We start from the raw sequence: 17,389 nt of genomic DNA, 5'->3' as shown, positions 1-17,389 counted from the left end.
CTACCAGTTTTAGAACATTTCTCTGAATTCTGATTGAACATTGAAATATTTGTAACCAAATGTCAGGACTCAACTAGACTTCCTCACAAACAAACTTAACGATCGTTTTTTTTTTTCGTGGAATGAATCCTCTTCACTGACTTCGTGCACAAACTAAATGTTCGTTGTAAAAATCAACAAGTGAAATCAAACTGCTCATTTCTCTGACAAAGATGTTTCAGTGAGGAAAGTTTAAAGGACAGAGACTGACTGACGAATGCTCTTCTGCTCTAAACATGAACTCTGTACTTTGTGGTGTTTCAGGAGGAAAACTGACTCAGTTATTCTCTCGTATTAGTTTCATATTTTGTCCATCAGCTTTGTATGAAACCCTGGAATGAAGACAAGAAGAAAATACTTTGTTCATGTTTGTTTATTCATCATGTAAACATTCAGTTTGTTCACACATCCCATCAGTAAAGTCTGTTAAATGACTCTTGATCAATTAGAGATTAATTCACAAATGCACACAGAGAGAACTAAAGCTGAATGTGCTGAATATTATTGTTATTAGGATATAGAATTAAACTATGAAACTATGAACTATACATACTGAGTCCAGAGGGTAAACTGATTGGCTCTTAGTTTTGATAACAAACACCACGTTATGTAGAAAATCCTACTTTTCTGTGTAATTGTAATATTTAACACGAGATTGAAGGATATTAGTCTCATGTTGCGCAATGAAGGTTTAATCTGAAATCATATTTGATATAGTTGATAATAATGTGGATTATTCATATAACACTTATCAAAACGAGCAGACGTAAAAAGAACTAAGGTTAAAATACAACACTAGCTGCTCACATATTCACACACACATATGTACACATACATATATATTTTCAAAGAAACATGAATGCATCCTAATGTGGTCTAAAAACTACAAGTAGCCTACAGTTTGGATCTAACAGGATGTAACTGTTTCTGTGACTTCCTGTTTGTTCTTTGAAGACAGTTGGAAACTGTTGGACTTGTCATCGCCTCCTCCTGCTGCTGCCGCCTGATCTCATCTTAAACCAGCCTGTTTGCTCAAAGTACTACACTTGTGTACTGCTACTTCTGCTCCACTACATTTTAGAGGCAACGTTGTACTTTGTATGCCACTGCAGTTACTTTTGAGATCAAGATTTTACACAACAAATACAAACACGCTGCTGAGGATTAAAGCGCTGGTTTCAAACCTTTTAGAAATCAGTCGGGGCTCGTTATCGTGTTTCAGATGTCCATGAGTTGTTAGCAGCTCCATCAAAGAGACATTAACCCTCTAAACTTCTCAGACGGCCTCATTTAAATCACTGATTGAGGCTAAAACGATCCAACGTTTCATTGAAAACAGCAAAGATTATGTAACAATGTGAAGCAGAACTGTTCTCTGATCATATCATGAACACGATTTATCTTGTGACCCTTTGGAGGACTAAACATATGTTTTAAACTAAAACTGGAGACAAAGTGAGTAGAGGTGCTGGAACCTCCACTACATCCCTGGTTATCAGCATGAAGGCGCCCTCTTGTGTTGAGCTTCAGTTTTCACATTTCACCTGTTAACCTGCTGTGATGTTCACTGCAGGAAGACATGGAACAACTTCACTGAGTCTTTGGCAGCTTCAAACATCAGTAAAGAGACATTTAAATGTAACATCTCACTGTGTCAGTTTGTTCACAGGAGTCACATCCTGGAACACTGATGCTGCATTCAGGGCACATGGGGAAGATGGTAGAGAAGAGCTTCCACTTTACAAACAGTATTCACATCAGCTCTCAGGTTGCAAATAGTATTTATGAATGTGAGGTTTGAGGCTGTGGGTTAAAGTTTCTCTGACTTCTTGAATTCTGATCAAACAAACATTGTAATAATTGTAAATAATTAACTGAACAATATCTGTTGTCTTATGTGTTTTAGGAATCAACAAATATGCCAATCTTAACATACATAAGTCTGTGTGATTAATCCTCTTCACTGACTTGGTGCACAAACTAAATGTTCGTTGTAAAAATCAACAAGTGAAATCAAACTCTGCTCATTTCTCTGTGACAAAGATGTTTCAGTGAGGAAAGTTTAAAGGACAGAGACTGACTGACAAATGCTCTTCTGCTCTAAAAATGAACTCTGTACTTTGTGCTGTTTCAGGAGGAAAACTGACTCAGTTATTCTCTCGTATTAGTTTCATATTTTGTCCATCAGCTTTGTATGAAACCCTGGAATGAAGACAAGAAGAAAATACTTTGTTCATGTTTGTTTATTCATCACGTAAACATTCAGTTTGTTCACACATCCCATCAGTAAAGTCTGTTAAATGACTCTTGATCAATTAGAGATTAATTCACAAATGCACACAAAGAGAACTAAAAAACATCTCGGATAAATGAAGGTCTGGTGTTTTCTCTCTTAAGATTCATGCAGTGGAAGAGAAACAACTAAATAAAAGCATCAACACAAATATTCATCAAACATTTAGAGCGCAGAGAAGTTTAAATGTTCATGCAGAGAAATGTTCAAACACAGAGTTCAACCCTTAAAGGACTTCTGTCGACTTCAGTTTACACAACTCAGCAGTACCTCTAGAACTAAAAGTCAAAAGTCCAGCATAGAGAGGCTGAGTGAATGTGGTCTGGACTCTGTGTAGGAGAGTCATGGTTTCAGAGACACTGTAGAAGGACAGAATACCTGCACTGTGATCCAGGTACACTCCTACTCTGGAGGACTGAGGACCTGAGACGGGAGATCGGACATTGTTGTACCAAAAATGATAACTGTTTTTGACACATCTTAATACCCAAGATTTGTCATTCAATCCAAATCCACTTTCACCCCAGTCCCCTTTTCTGCTGATACCCTTGTATGCGACTGCCACCTCAACTCCTCTTCCTCTCCACTCCACCTCCCAGTAACAACGTCCAGTCAGACTCTCTCTACTCAGGACCTGATGACATTTAGTGAATCTGTCTGGGTGACTAGAATAAGACTGTTGTTTACTCATAACTGTTGCTTTCTTGTTTCCATCAGATAATAACAGCAGTGTGTTTGCTGTGTTTGGATCCAGTGTGATTTCACGTGAATATTTTAGGAACTCAGCTCTGGTCTTGGGCTCTGCTTGTGGCAGTAAAACATCCACTTCAGTCACCATCAGTGAGATGTTCATCCATTTCTCTCTTAGAACGTCCTGTAGTTTATCTCTGACTTCTGACACAGCCGCTGTCATGTCCTCAAAGTAGCTCAGAGGACGGATCTTGATGCTGGATGCGTCTGTAGACTCACTGAGTGGTGACAGTGAGGGGTAGTTGTGTAGAAACTGGTTGTGATCCTCTGTGTGTGAGAGCTGCTGCAGCTCAGCGTTGTTCCTCTTCAGCTCAGTGATCTCCTGCTCCAGCTTCTCCTGAAGCTCTTTGACTCGAATCACTTCAGTTCTCTGCTGGGATCTGACCTGCTGCTTCACATCAGAGCTTCTTTCCTCCATGAGACGGATCAGCTCAGTGAAGATCTTCCTATTGTCCCCCACTGCTTTATCAGCAGAGCGAGTCATTTTCTCCTCCTCCTGTTGAAGCAGCTTCACGTCTTTCTCTCTGTCCTGGATTCTCTTCTGGATGTTTAGTCGACTCACCTCCAGCTCTCTCTGCCTCTCAGTCCTTTCTGCTGCAGCTGAGACTGTGTCGTGGCCTTTGTGTTCATCCATTAAGCAGAGATAACAGATACACTGCTGATCAGTACGACAGAAGATCTTCATCACCTCATCATGACGAGAGCAGATGTTCTCCTGGAGCTTGTTGGAGGGGTCCACCAGCTTGTGTTTCTCAAAGGCAGGAGATTTAAAATGAGGCTGAAGGTGTTTCTCACAGTAAGAGACCAGACAGACCAGACAGGACATGAAGGCTTTCAGTTTCCTCCCAGTGCAGAAATCACAGGACACATCTTCAGGTCCAGCATAGCAGTGATCAGCAGGAGCAGCTTGGAGTCCAGTCTTCTTCAGCTCCTCCACTAAATCTGCTAACATGGTGTTTTTCACCAGGACAGGCCTCGGTGTGAAGGTCTGCCTGCACTGAGGGCAGCTGTGGAGTTTCTTCTCCTTCTCTCCATCCCAGTGGGTTTTAATACAGTTCATGCAGTAGCTGTGTCCACAGGGAATAGTCACCGGATCCTTCAGTGGATCCAGACAGATGCAACAAGAGAAGGTCTCCTGGTCCAGCCGAACTCCTTTCTGCGCCATTTTCTTCTCCTCGTGTGAGAGTTTCACTCAACAGAAACAGAAGTCTGTGCTTCGACCAACAGTCAAACTGTTCTTTTTGTCCCGTTAGAGCTGCTGCTCCTTCACGTGCTCCTTTATACTGATCTCACACACTTGCATGTCGGTGAAAAGGAGGAGGAGTGAAGCACGGCGTTACACCATTGGTCGGTCGAGTTGGTGCTCCCCCTCTCCTCATTGGCTGTTACTGTTTGAAAACGAAGAGGCGGCGTTTCAGCTGCGTGACGTCTCATCGCTTCCGCGATCAAGTCAGCTGATCCACTTCCTCAATGCGTGCGCGGTTTGTTTACTCTCCCCGCAAAGCTCGTGCACAGAATTATTGTCTGTAGGATATGACACTTAAAATATCAGGAAGAGATGTTTTGAAATGTTTGCTTTCTTCATAACAGGTTAATTTGGTATATTTTTAAAAGTAGGGTTTTCTGTTTTCTGTACAGCACTTTGAGCTAGATGTGCATGAAATGTGCTGAATATTATTGTTATTAGGATATAGAATTAAACTATGAAACTATGAACTATACATACTGAGTCCAGAGGGTAAACTTTTTAAAGTAGCGAGTTGTGGAGTTCAGAGAAGAAGTAAACTGTGAAGTTGTCTATAATGTAGGTTTCTCTTTGTCCTATAAGCCTCTTCATTACTTTCTATCCACTGAAGAGCATCCTAGATGGCACTTCATCATGTTTACTTTACAGTAGAGTCCAGCTGGAGTTTTGCAGCATCGTCTAATATTGATCTTCTTGCTTGGTGTGGCGTTTATGCTATCTCAAACCCCATAATGTATAAATATTTGTTTTTAAATAAGCAAATATTTGAATACAAACCTTGGTTCACAGTTAAGCTCACACAGTTGAGGTTGAACACAGAATAATGATTCAGGAGGACAAGGACAGGTTTAAAGAATCAAAGTACAGGTTTAGTGAGACGGTGAGAGAAACCAAACGACTGTACTCTGAGAAACTCCAACAGCAGTTCTCAGTGAACGACTCTGCTTCTGTCTGAAAAGGTCTCTGATTGATCACCAGCTGCAAACATAAACAGGCTGTTCAAGAAAAGCCACTGTAGACGACCTGCTCAGCAGCAAACAGATGCAAATGCAGAAGGACCAGAATGAACCAGATCAGCTGATTCTGCAGTTTGTTGTTGATTGATATGAAGTGATGAACCTCTAGTGTTGATATACTTTACTATAATATTATAAAATATCCCCTTGAAATAAAATCTCTAAAGGTTCTGTACGTGGAAACATTAGAATGAGTCCAAAGACTTCTGTAAAACATGGATGATTGTAGTAGAAATAAAGGAGGCCAAACTAAAGTAGAACCTCCAGTCAGTGAGCATCATAAGATGCTGCATTCAGGTCACATGGGAAAGATGGTAGAGAAGAGCTTCTACTCTACAAACAGTATTCACATAATTAATGTGGAACGTAGCCTAAACTAGATGCGAGGAGATATTTCTTCATCTTATTCAGGTTTGAATCAGATTAGTGTACGTGGTTGGTTTGAGCATTTCTGCTAAATTCCTGATTTCTTTCATATTCTGGTCAACAATGTTTAACCTCCTCTTCACGTAGCGCTGCATGTTGTTGTTGTTGTTGTTGCTCAATCCACTCAGGTTTTACCAGCTAACTTTGTTCCTCTGTATCTGTTATCTGTGTCTCTAAGCAACCAGGCGTCACATTAGTCTGACGTTTTATTCTCAGACTTGGATTAATACTTAACCCTCCTGTTACCTTCAAATGTACTAACATCTTTTGCTATTCGGGTCAATTTGACCCCAGCAATTTCAACCTCCAGAAAATGATCATAATTCAAATTTTTCTCCAAGTTTATGTATTAGGAACTTTTTGCTTGTTTGTTGACTACCTAAATAGCGCATTAAATAAAAATAAAAAAGACACCCACCCCCTTAAACATCCGGGAATACCTGTTAAGCGACTATGGAGAAATATGCAGATCAGAATAAAATCTCACTGATTGACATATCATTTAAAAGAGATAATTTGTTGGTGTTTTAATGGCTTTATATTATCTCTAAGTACATATTTTTGTTGTCTGTAAAGTTTGGAATGAAAAACTATTTCTGTTATTAAGACTAGTAACATTCGTTATGTTCGGGGTCAATTTGACCCCAGGAAAAACAAAACCAATTTCCAAAATTTTGAAGGATTTTATTTTTTTTAAAGAACATCATCATCATCAGAACATCAGTAAAGAACACAGAACACTTCTGTATATACAAAAAAACTATAAAAAAAGACGTGTGCATCAGGGATTGTTCTATGCTACTAATGTGAATATGTATGTGCGAGATAGTAAAAAACAAAGTTACATGGTCACTAAAATTAGTTTGACAGAATACGAACTGACAGAATATGAACAGTATGTTATTTTTCCTTCAGGCCACCAGAAGGTACATTCCAGCCTGTTGTTTGCACTACTGTACACATGATGTGCAGAGAGTGCATGCATGTTCCTTGCAGATGTATTTCTTGCATTTCACACAGGTGTTGCTGGTCTTGGAGTCATTTATGTTGGGACAGACCTGGCACCTGCCACGTTTCTTGCCTCCAATTTGAACCACTAGAGGAGTTGGGGTGTATGTCTCTGTTTGGATGTCCTTCACAACGGTTGCAGCAGCTGTTGATGCTCTCGGAAGGCACCGTCTTCTCTCGATATGAGGTTTCACCAACGCGTAACCCAGTTGCTCCAGGAAAATCCTCCTTTGACTCAGTTTTCCGCTGTTCCAGTCCTTGTTCATTTCCCTCCATATTACAAAGGCATTGTAGGCGCTCACATCAATGATGTTGAAGAAAATTACAAGGGGCCAACGGGCAGTCATGCGTCGGCAGCTGTATGTGGCTGTGATCTTGTCCAGGTTATCAACACCTCCCTTTGTCTCGTTGTAGTCCAAGACCATTTGTGGTTTTTTGTCTTCTCTGGTGCTCAGGACAGCATCTTTGTGCATGGTGCTCATCAGCAGGACATGTTTCCCTTTCTTGGGGCAGTAGGAGACGACAGTGGCTTTGTCAGAAAACGCAAAAATTGAAGATGTTACCTTCCTGTTCTTCATCAAAAGCAGCTCAGTGGGAAGCTCCGGCTTGTTTTTTCTCACTGTCCCCAACATGGTAATCTTCCTTTTGAGAAGTTCTTCACCCAGGGCGTACGATGTGAAAAAATGATCACATGTAATGTTGTGACCATTCAGTCCTTCAGCCATGTCAAGTACCACCCTCATGCCCTGATTTTTTTCAGGCGCTTCTCCAGGGGATTTACCAGTGTGCACCTGCATATTCCAAGCATTGCTAGACTGTGCATCACATGCTGCCCATATTTTGATTCCATATTTGGCCGGTTTGCTCGGAATGTATTGTCTGAAGGGACAGCGTCCACGAAATGCAACCAGACATTCATCCACAGTCACGTAGGGGCCTGGATTATAAAGAAAGGGTAATCGTTGAACCCACTTGTCCCATGCATCCCGTATTGCTGCAAGTTTGTCACGCTCTCGTTGGCCCTGCCTTATTTCTCTGTCATCAAAGCGTATGACACGTGAGAAAACATGGCAGGTATTTAGAGACATGGTGGCTGGAAATATTGCCCTTCCAGTGTCAGCAGCCCAAAGGCTTGCTGTTGCTTCGCCTTTTGACTTGTACACTCCTGCCAAAATGAGCAACCCAATGTAGGCTTGCAAGTAGGTCACATCCATGTCTTTCCAACTCTTCCCATACACACGCCTGCCCTCTAAATTTTTCATCTCAAGTATATCCTTTTCAATTGATGGTGTTATGAAGAGCTCAAATGCTGATTTTATGTCATTGACATGGCTGACAGCGTATCTGGTGGGACCTGGAACCATTTTGATGACATTAGAAGCACTAAGTCTACCCTGTTGTTCAAGTGGGGAGACGGACCACAATAACTTTCCATTTTTGGAAGGTAGAGTGTTTGCTGGTGGTTGAGAGACAACAGGAGGGTCAACAATGAGTCTCATTCTCATCAGAGGAGGATGCCTCATAATCAGGGTCCTTCTCAACATCATCCTCTGTCTCAGAGACATTCTCCTCCTCTATGTCACTTTCATGGTCAAAGAGCTGTGACAACACCTCACTGACAGAATATCTTTCTTTAGAAGTCATTTTCAGTTGAGAGAGAGAGCAGAAAGAGAGACCACCCAAAGCACCAAGCTTTTATAGCACTCACAGGCTCTCACAGTAGCACCAGCTCCACCCCCCACCAAACCCAAATTGGTTCAAATGTGTTACTTTGTAGATTGTTTGATAATATACCGCAGATGCAAGTACTTGTGCTTGCACCTGCAGATTTTGTGTCTGACCTGTGGATGACCTTATATGTTTTACACAGCTAAAACAGCCTGGGGTCAAATTGACCCCAAAGAACACCGATGCGTACAGCATGTGTACAGGACATTGAAAACATATGTTCATTTTATGTTTACCCAGTTGTCCCTGTTAAATTAGGAAAAGTCATTAAATATGAAGCAAAAAAAATGATGGCAATTATTTATTTAGAGACGTTAAACATTGAATGGGGTCAAATTGACCCCAAAAGTAACAGGAGGGTTAAGGTGCAAAGGAATGAGACGTCATAGCAGTGGTATGTAGTCATTAAATCAGAGCTGTATGAACCAATCAGATTGATTGATTTGAGCTACCAGTTTTAGAACATTTCTCTGAATTCTGATTGAACATTGAAATATTTGTAACCAAATGTCAGGACTCAACTAGACTTCCTCACAAACAAACTTAACGATCGTTTGTTTTTTTCGTGGAATGAATCCTCTTCACTGACTTCGTGCACAAACTAAATGTTCGTTGTAAAAATCAACAAGTGAAATCAAACTGCTCATTTCTCTGACAAAGATGTTTCAGTGAGGAAAGTTTAAAGGACAGAGACTGACTGACGAATGCTCTTCTGCTCTAAACATGAACTCTGTACTTTGTGGTGTTTCAGGAGGAAAACTGACTCAGTTATTCTCTCGTATTAGTTTCATATTTTGTCCATCAGCTTTGTATGAAACCCTGGAATGAAGACAAGAAGAAAATACTTTGTTCATGTTTGTTTATTCATCATGTAAACATTCAGTTTGTTCACACATCCCATCAGTAAAGTCTGTTAAATGACTCTTGATCAATTAGAGATTAATTCACAAATGCACACAGAGAGAACTAAAGCTGAATGTGCTGAATATTATTGTTATTAGGATATAGAATTAAACTATGAAACTATGAACTATACATACTGAGTCCAGAGGGTAAACTGATTGGCTCTTAGTTTTGATAACAAACACCACGTTATGTAGAAAATCCTACTTTTCTGTGTAATTGTAATATTTAACACGAGATTGAAGGATATTAGTCTCATGTTGCGCAATGAAGGTTTAATCTGAAATCATATTTGATATAGTTGATAATAATGTGGATTATTCATATAACACTTATCAAAACGAGCAGACGTAAAAAGAACTAAGGTTAAAATACAACACTAGCTGCTCACATATTCACACACACATATGTACACATACATATATATTTTCAAAGAAACATGAATGCATCCTAATGTGGTCTAAAAACTACAAGTAGCCTACAGTTTGGATCTAACAGGATGTAACTGTTTCTGTGACTTCCTGTTTGTTCTTTGAAGACAGTTGGAAACTGTTGGACTTGTCATCGCCTCCTCCTGCTGCTGCCGCCTGATCTCATCTTAAACCAGCCTGTTTGCTCAAAGTACTACACTTGTGTACTGCTACTTCTGCTCCACTACATTTTAGAGGCAACGTTGTACTTTGTATGCCACTGCAGTTACTTTTGAGATCAAGATTTTACACAACAAATACAAACACGCTGCTGAGGATTAAAGCGCTGGTTTCAAACCTTTTAGAAATCAGTCGGGGCTCGTTATCGTGTTTCAGATGTCCATGAGTTGTTAGCAGCTCCATCAAAGAGACATTAACCCTCTAAACTTCTCAGACGGCCTCATTTAAATCACTGATTGAGGCTAAAACGATCCAACGTTTCATTGAAAACATCTCGGATAAATGAAGGTCTGGTGTTTTCTCTCTTAAGATTCATGCAGTGGAAGAGAAACAACTAAATAAAGCATGAACACAAATATTCATCAAACATTTAGAGCTCAGAGAAGTTTAAATGTTCATGCAGAGAAATGTTCAAACACAGAGTTCAACCCTTAAAGGACTTCTGTCTACTTCAGTTTACACAACTCAGCAGTACCTCTAGAACTAAAAGGCAAAAGTCCAGCATAGAGAGGCTGAGTCAATGTGGTCTGGACTCTGTGGAGGAGAGTCATGGTTTCAGTGACGCTGTAGAAGGACAGAATACCTGCACTGTGATCCAGGTACACTCCTACTCTGGAGGACTGAGGACCTGAGACGGGAGATCGGACATTGTTGTACCAAAAATGATAACTGTTTTTGTCACATCTTAATACCCAAGATTTGTCATTCAATCCAAATCCACTTTCACCCCAGTCCCCTTTTCTGCTGATACCCTTGAATGCAACTGCCACCTCAACTCCTCTTCCTCTCCACTTCACCTCCCAGTAACAACGTCCAGTCAGACTCTCTCTACTCAGGACCTGATGATATTTAGTGAATCTGTCTGGGTGAATAGAATAAGACTGTTGTTTACTCATAACTGTTGCTTTCTTGTTTCCATCAGATAATAACAGCAGTGTGTTTGCTGTGTTTGGATCCAGTGTGATTTCACGTGAATATTTTAGGAATCCAGCTCTGGTCTTGGGCTCTGGTTGTGGCAGTAAAACATCCACTTCAGTCACCATCAGTGAGATGTACGTCCATTTCTCTCTCAGAACGTCCTGTAGTTTATCTCTGACTTCTGACACAGCCGCTGTCACGTCCTCAAAGTAGCTCAGAGGACGGATCTTGATGTCTGTAGACTCACTGAGTGGTGACAGTGAGGGGTAGTTGTGTAGAAACTGGTTGTGATCCTCTGTGTGTGAGAGCTGCTGCAGCTCAGCGTTGTTCCTCTTCAGCTCAGTGATCTCCTGCTCTAATATTGATCTTCTTGTTTGGTGTGGCGTTTATTCTATCTCAAACCCCATAATGTATAAATATTTGTTTTTAAACAAACAAATATTTAAAAACAAACCTTGGTTCACAGTAAACTCAGACAGTTGAGGTTGAACACAGAAGAATCATTCAGGAGGACAAGGACAGGTTTAAAGAATCAAAGAACAGGTTTAGTGAGACGGTGAGAGAAACCAAACGACTGTACTCTGAGAAACTCCAACAGCAGTTCTCAGTGAACGACTCTGCTTCTGTCTGAAAAGGTCTCTGATTGACCACCGATGTTTCAGTGAGGAAAGTTTAAAGGACAGAGACTGACTGACGAATGCTCTTCTGCTCTAAACATGAACTCTGTACTTTGTGGTGTTTCAGGAGGAAAACTGACTCAGTTATTCTCTCGTATTAGTTTCATATTTTGTCCATCAGCTTTGTATGAAACCCTGGAATGAAGACAAGAAGAAAATACTTTGTTCATGTTTGTTTATTCATCATGTAAACATTCAGTTTGTTCACACCATCAGTAAAGTCTGTTAAATGACTCTTGATCAATTAGAGATTAATTCACAAATGCACACAGAGAGAACTAAACATCTCGGATAAATGAAGGTCTGGTGTTTTCTCTCTTAAGATTCATGCAGTGGAAGAGAAACAACTAAATAAAGCATGAACACAAATATTCATCAAACATTTAGAGCTCAGAGAAGTTTAAATGTTCATGCAGAGAAATGTTCAAACACAGAGTTCAACCCTTAAAGGACTTCTGTCTACTTCAGTTTACACAACTCAGCAGTACCTCTAGAACTAAAAGGCAAAAGTCCAGCATAGAGAGGCTGAGTCAATGTGGTCTGGACTCTGTGGAGGAGAGTCATGGTTTCAGTGACGCTGTAGAAGGACAGAATACCTGCACTGTGATCCAGGTACACTCCTACTCTGGAGGACTGAGGACCTGAGACGGGAGATCGGACATTGTTGTACCAAAAATGATAACTGTTTTTGTCACATCTTAATACCCAAGATTTGTCATTCAATCCAAATCCACTTTCACCCCAGTCCCCTTTTCTGCTGATACCCTTGAATGCAACTGCCACCTCAACTCCTCTTCCTCTCCACTTCACCTCCCAGTAACAACGTCCAGTCAGACTCTCTCTACTCAGGACCTGATGATATTTAGTGAATCTGTCTGGGTGAATAGAATAAGACTGTTATTTACTCATAACTGTTGCTTTCTTGTTTCCATCAGATAATAACAGCAGTGTGTTTGCTGTGTTTGGATCCAGTGTGATTTCACGTGAATATTTTAGGAATCCAGCTCTGGTCTTGGGCTCTGGTTGTGGCAGTAAAACATCCACTTCAGTCACCATCAGTGAGATGTACGTCCATTTCTCTCTCAGAACGTCCTGTAGTTTATCTCTGACTTCTGACACAGCCGCTGTCACGTCCTCAAAGTAGCTCAGAGGACGGATCTTGATGTCTGTAGACTCACTGAGTGGTGACAGTGAGGGGTAGTTGTGTAGAAACTGGTTGTGATCCTCTGTGTGTGAGAGCTGCTGCAGCTCAGCGTTGTTCCTCTTCAGCTCAGTGATCTCCTGCTCTAATATTGATCTTCTTGTTTGGTGTGGCGTTTATTCTATCTCAAACCCCATAATGTATAAATATTTGTTTTTAAACAAACAAATATTTAAAAACAAACCTTGGTTCACAGTAAACTCAGACAGTTGAGGTTGAACACAGAAGAATCATTCAGGAGGACAAGGACAGGTTTAAAGAATCAAAGAACAGGTTTAGTGAGACGGTGAGAGAAACCAAACGACTGTACTCTGAGAAACTCCAACAGCAGTTCTCAGTGAACGACTCTGCTTCTGTCTGAAAAGGTCTCTGATTGACCACCAGCTGCAAACATAAAGCTCCTCACTCCACGAACGACTTGCACATGTCCAATGACCTGAATGAATCCTACTGTGTTTGTGAAAGACAAAGGGACAGTCCTGACAACAACGAGGACTCTCTCCATCCTGGAGAGGGACGTTAACAGGCCGTTCAAGAGAAGCCACTGTAGACGACCTGCTCAGCAGCAAACAGATGCAAATGCAGAAGGACCAGAATGAACCAGATCAGCTGATTCTGCAGTTTGTTGTTGATTGATATAAAGTCATGAACCTCTAGTGTTGATATACTTTACTTTTTTCTCATTTAACAATTGGATCCTTTTATTGTCAATATTAAAATATCCTCTTGAAATAAAATCTCTAAGCGTTCTGTCGGTGGAAACATTAGAATGAGTCCAAAGACTTCTGTAAAACATGGATGATTGTAGTAGAAATAAAGGAGGCCAAACTAAAGTAGAACCTCCAGTCAGTGAGCATCATAAGATGCTGCATTCAGGTCACATGGGAAAGATGGTAGAGAAGAGCTTCTACTCTACAAACAGTATTCACATCAGCTCTCAGGTTGTAAATAGTATTTATGAATGTGAGGTTTGAGGCTGTGGGTTAAAGTTTCTCTGACTTATTGAATTCTGATTAAACATTGTAAATAATCAACTACACAATATCTGTTGTCTTATGCGTGTCAGGACTCGACATATCCTCCAGACATCCTAACTTTACCGAATCAATTCTTACTATTTTAAACGTTTTTAAGTTTGTGTCATGAATCTTCTTTCATAGAACAAACCTTGGTTGTAAAAATCAACAAGTGAAATCAAACTCTGCTCACTTCTCTGTGACAAAGATGTTTCAGTGAGGAAAGTTTAAAGGACAGAGACTGACTGACGAATGTTCTTCTGCTCTAAACATGAACTCTGTACTTTGTGGAGTTTCAGGAGGAAAACTGACTCAGTTATTCTCTCTTATGAGTTTCATATTTTCTCCATCAGCTTTTTATGAAACCCTGGAATGAAGACAAGAAGAAAATACTTTGTTCATGTTTGTTTATTCATCATGTAAACATTCAGTTTGTTCACACCATCAGTAAAGTCTGTTAAATGACTCTTGATCAGTTAGAGATTCATTCACAAATGCACACAGAGAGAACTAAACATCTCGGATAAATGAAGGTCTGGTGTTTTCTCTCTTAAGATTCATGCAGTGGACGAGAAACAACTAAATAAAGCATGAACACAAATATTCATCAAACATTTAGAGCTCAGAGAAGTTTAAATGTTCATGCAGAGAAATGTTCAAACACAGAGTTCAACCCTTAAAGGACTTCTGTCTACTTCAGTTTACACAACTCAGCAGTACCTCTAGAACTAAAAGGCAAAAGTCCAGCATAGAGAGGCTGAGTCAATGTGGTCTGGACTCTGTGGAGGAGAGTCATGGTTTCAGTGACGCTGTAGAAGGACAGAATACCTGCACTGTGATCCAGGTACACTCCTACTCTGGAGGACTGAGGACCTGAGACGGGAGATCGGACATTGTTGTACCAAAAATGATAACTGTTTTTGTCACATCTTAATACCCAAGATTTGTCATTCAATCCAAATCCACTTTCACCCCAGTCCCCTTTTCTGCTGATACCCTTGAATGCAACTGCCACCTCAACTCCTCTTCCTCTCCACTTCACCTCCCAGTAACAACGTCCAGTCAGACTCTCTCTACTCAGGACCTGATGATATTTAGTGAATCTGTCTGGGTGAATAGAATAAGACTGTTGTTTACTCATAACTGTTGCTTTCTTGTTTCCATCAGATAATAACAGCAGTGTGTTTGCTGTGTTTGGATCCAGTGTGATTTCACGTGAATATTTTAGGAATCCAGCTCTGGTCTTGGGCTCTGGTTGTGGCAGTAAAACATCCACTTCAGTCACCATCAGTGAGATGTACGTCCATTTCTCTCTCAGAACGTCCTGTAGTTTATCTCTGACTTCTGACACAGCCGCTGTCACGTCCTCAAAGTAGCTCAGAGGACGGATCTTGATGTCTGTAGACTCACTGAGTGGTGACAGTGAGGGGTAGTTGTGTAGAAACTGGTTGTGATCCTCTGTGTGTGAGAGCTGCTGCAGCTCAGCGTTGTTCCTCTTCAGCTCAGTGATCTCCTGCTCTAATATTGATCTTCTTGTTTGGTGTGGCGTTTATTCTATCTCAAACCCCATAATGTATAAATATTTGTTTTTAAACAAACAAATATTTAAAAACAAACCTTGGTTCACAGTAAACTCAGACAGTTGAGGTTGAACACAGAAGAATCATTCAGGAGGACAAGGACAGGTTTAAAGAATCAAAGAACAGGTTTAGTGAGACGGTGAGAGAAACCAAACGACTGTACTCTGAGAAACTCCAACAGCAGTTCTCAGTGAACGACTCTGCTTCTGTCTGAAAAGGTCTCTGATTGACCACCAGCTGCAAACATAAAGCTCCTCACTCCACGAACGACTTGCACATGTCCAATGACCTGAATGAATCCTACTGTGTTTGTGAAAGACAAAGGGACAGTCCTGACAACAACGAGGACTCTCTCCATCCTGGAGAGGGACGTTAACAGGCCGTTCAAGAGAAGCCACTGTAGACGACCTGCTCAGCAGCAAACAGATGCAAATGCAGAAGGACCAGAATGAACCAGATCAGCTGATTCTGCAGTTTGTTGTTGATTGATATAAAGTCATGAACCTCTAGTGTTGATATACTTTACTTTTTTCTCATTTAACAATTGGATCCTTTTATTGTCAATATTAAAATATCCTCTTGAAATAAAATCTCTAAGCGTTCTGTCGGTGGAAACATTAGAATGAGTCCAAAGACTTCTGTAAAACATGGATGATTGTAGTAGAAATAAAGGAGGCCAAACTAAAGTAGAACCTCCAGTCAGTGAGCATCATAAGATGCTGCATTCAGGTCACATGGGAAAGATGGTAGAGAAGAGCTTCTACTCTACAAACAGTATTCACATCAGCTCTCAGGTTGTAAATAGTATTTATGAATGTGAGGTTTGAGGCTGTGGGTTAAAGTTTCTCTGACTTATTGAATTCTGATTAAACATTGTAAATAATCAACTACACAATATCTGTTGTCTTATGCGTGTCAGGACTCGACATATCCTCCAGACATCCTAACTTTACCGAATCAATTCTTACTATTTTAAACGTTTTTAAGTTTGTGTCATGAATCTTCTTTCATAGAACAAACCTTGGTTGTAAAAATCAACAAGTGAAATCAAACTCTGCTCACTTCTCTGTGACAAAGATGTTTCAGTGAGGAAAGTTTAAAGGACAGAGACTGACTGACAATGAAGACAAGAAGAAAATACTTTGTTCATGTTTGTTTATTCATCATGTAAACATTCAGTTTGTTCACACATCCCATCAGTAAAGTCTGTTAAATGACTCTTGATCAATTAGAGATTAATTCACAAATGCACACAGAGAGAACTAAAGCTGAATGTGCTGAATATTATTGTTATTAGGATATAGAATTAAACTATGAAACTATGAACTATACATACTGAGTCCAGAGGGTAAACTGATTGGCTCTTAGTTTTGATAACAAACACCACGTTATGTAGAAAATCCTACTTTTCTGTGTAATTGTAATATTTAACACGAGATTGAAGGATATTAGTCTCATGTTGCGCAATGAAGGTTTAATCTGAAATCATATTTGATATAGTTGATAATAATGTGGATTATTCATATAACACTTATCAAAACGAGCAGACGTAAAAAGAACTAAGGTTAAAATACAACACTAGCTGCTCACATATTCACACACACATATGTACACATACATATATATTTTCAAAGAAACATGAATGCATCCTAATGTGGTCTAAAAACTACAAGTAGCCTACAGTTTGGATCTAACAGGATGTAACTGTTTCTGTGACTTCCTGTTTGTTCTTTGAAGACAGTTGGAAACTGTTGGACTTGTCATCGCCTCCTCCTGCTGCTGCCGCCTGATCTCATCTTAAACCAGCCTGTTTGCTCAAAGTACTACACTTGTGTACTGCTACTTCTGCTCCACTACATTTTAGAGGCAACGTTGTACTTTGTATGCCACTGCAGTTACTTTTGAGATCAAGATTTTACACAACAAATACAAACACGC

General features: G+C 40.2%; 1 protein-coding gene and 1 pseudogene across 2 annotated transcripts; both read right to left on the bottom strand.

The window, feature by feature from the left end:
• Positions 1-2,682: 2,682 nt before the first annotated feature.
• LOC306789325 (E3 ubiquitin/ISG15 ligase TRIM25-like) lies at positions 2,683-4,247 on the bottom strand (the record flags this gene model as incomplete). The annotated part of the gene is made up of 2 exons (XM_079285222.1): positions 2,683-2,796; positions 2,925-4,247. The coding sequence occupies 2 exons, from the start codon at positions 4,245-4,247 to the stop codon at positions 2,683-2,685; spliced, it is 1,437 nt and encodes a 478-aa protein (XP_079141348.1).
• A 7,866-nt stretch (positions 4,248-12,113) lies between these two features.
• Positions 12,114-12,710, bottom strand: LOC306789736 (tripartite motif-containing protein 16-like protein; annotated as a pseudogene). Its single transcript has one exon. The product of its transcript is annotated as a tripartite motif-containing protein 16-like protein (transcript).
• Between the last annotated feature and the right edge of the window lie 4,679 nt (positions 12,711-17,389).

Source organism: Melanostigma gelatinosum, assembly GCF_949748355.1.
Source record: "Melanostigma gelatinosum genome assembly, chromosome: 15".
NCBI lineage: Eukaryota > Metazoa > Chordata > Actinopteri > Perciformes > Zoarcidae > Melanostigma > Melanostigma gelatinosum.
This window is presented reverse-complemented; position numbering and strand designations above follow the sequence as displayed.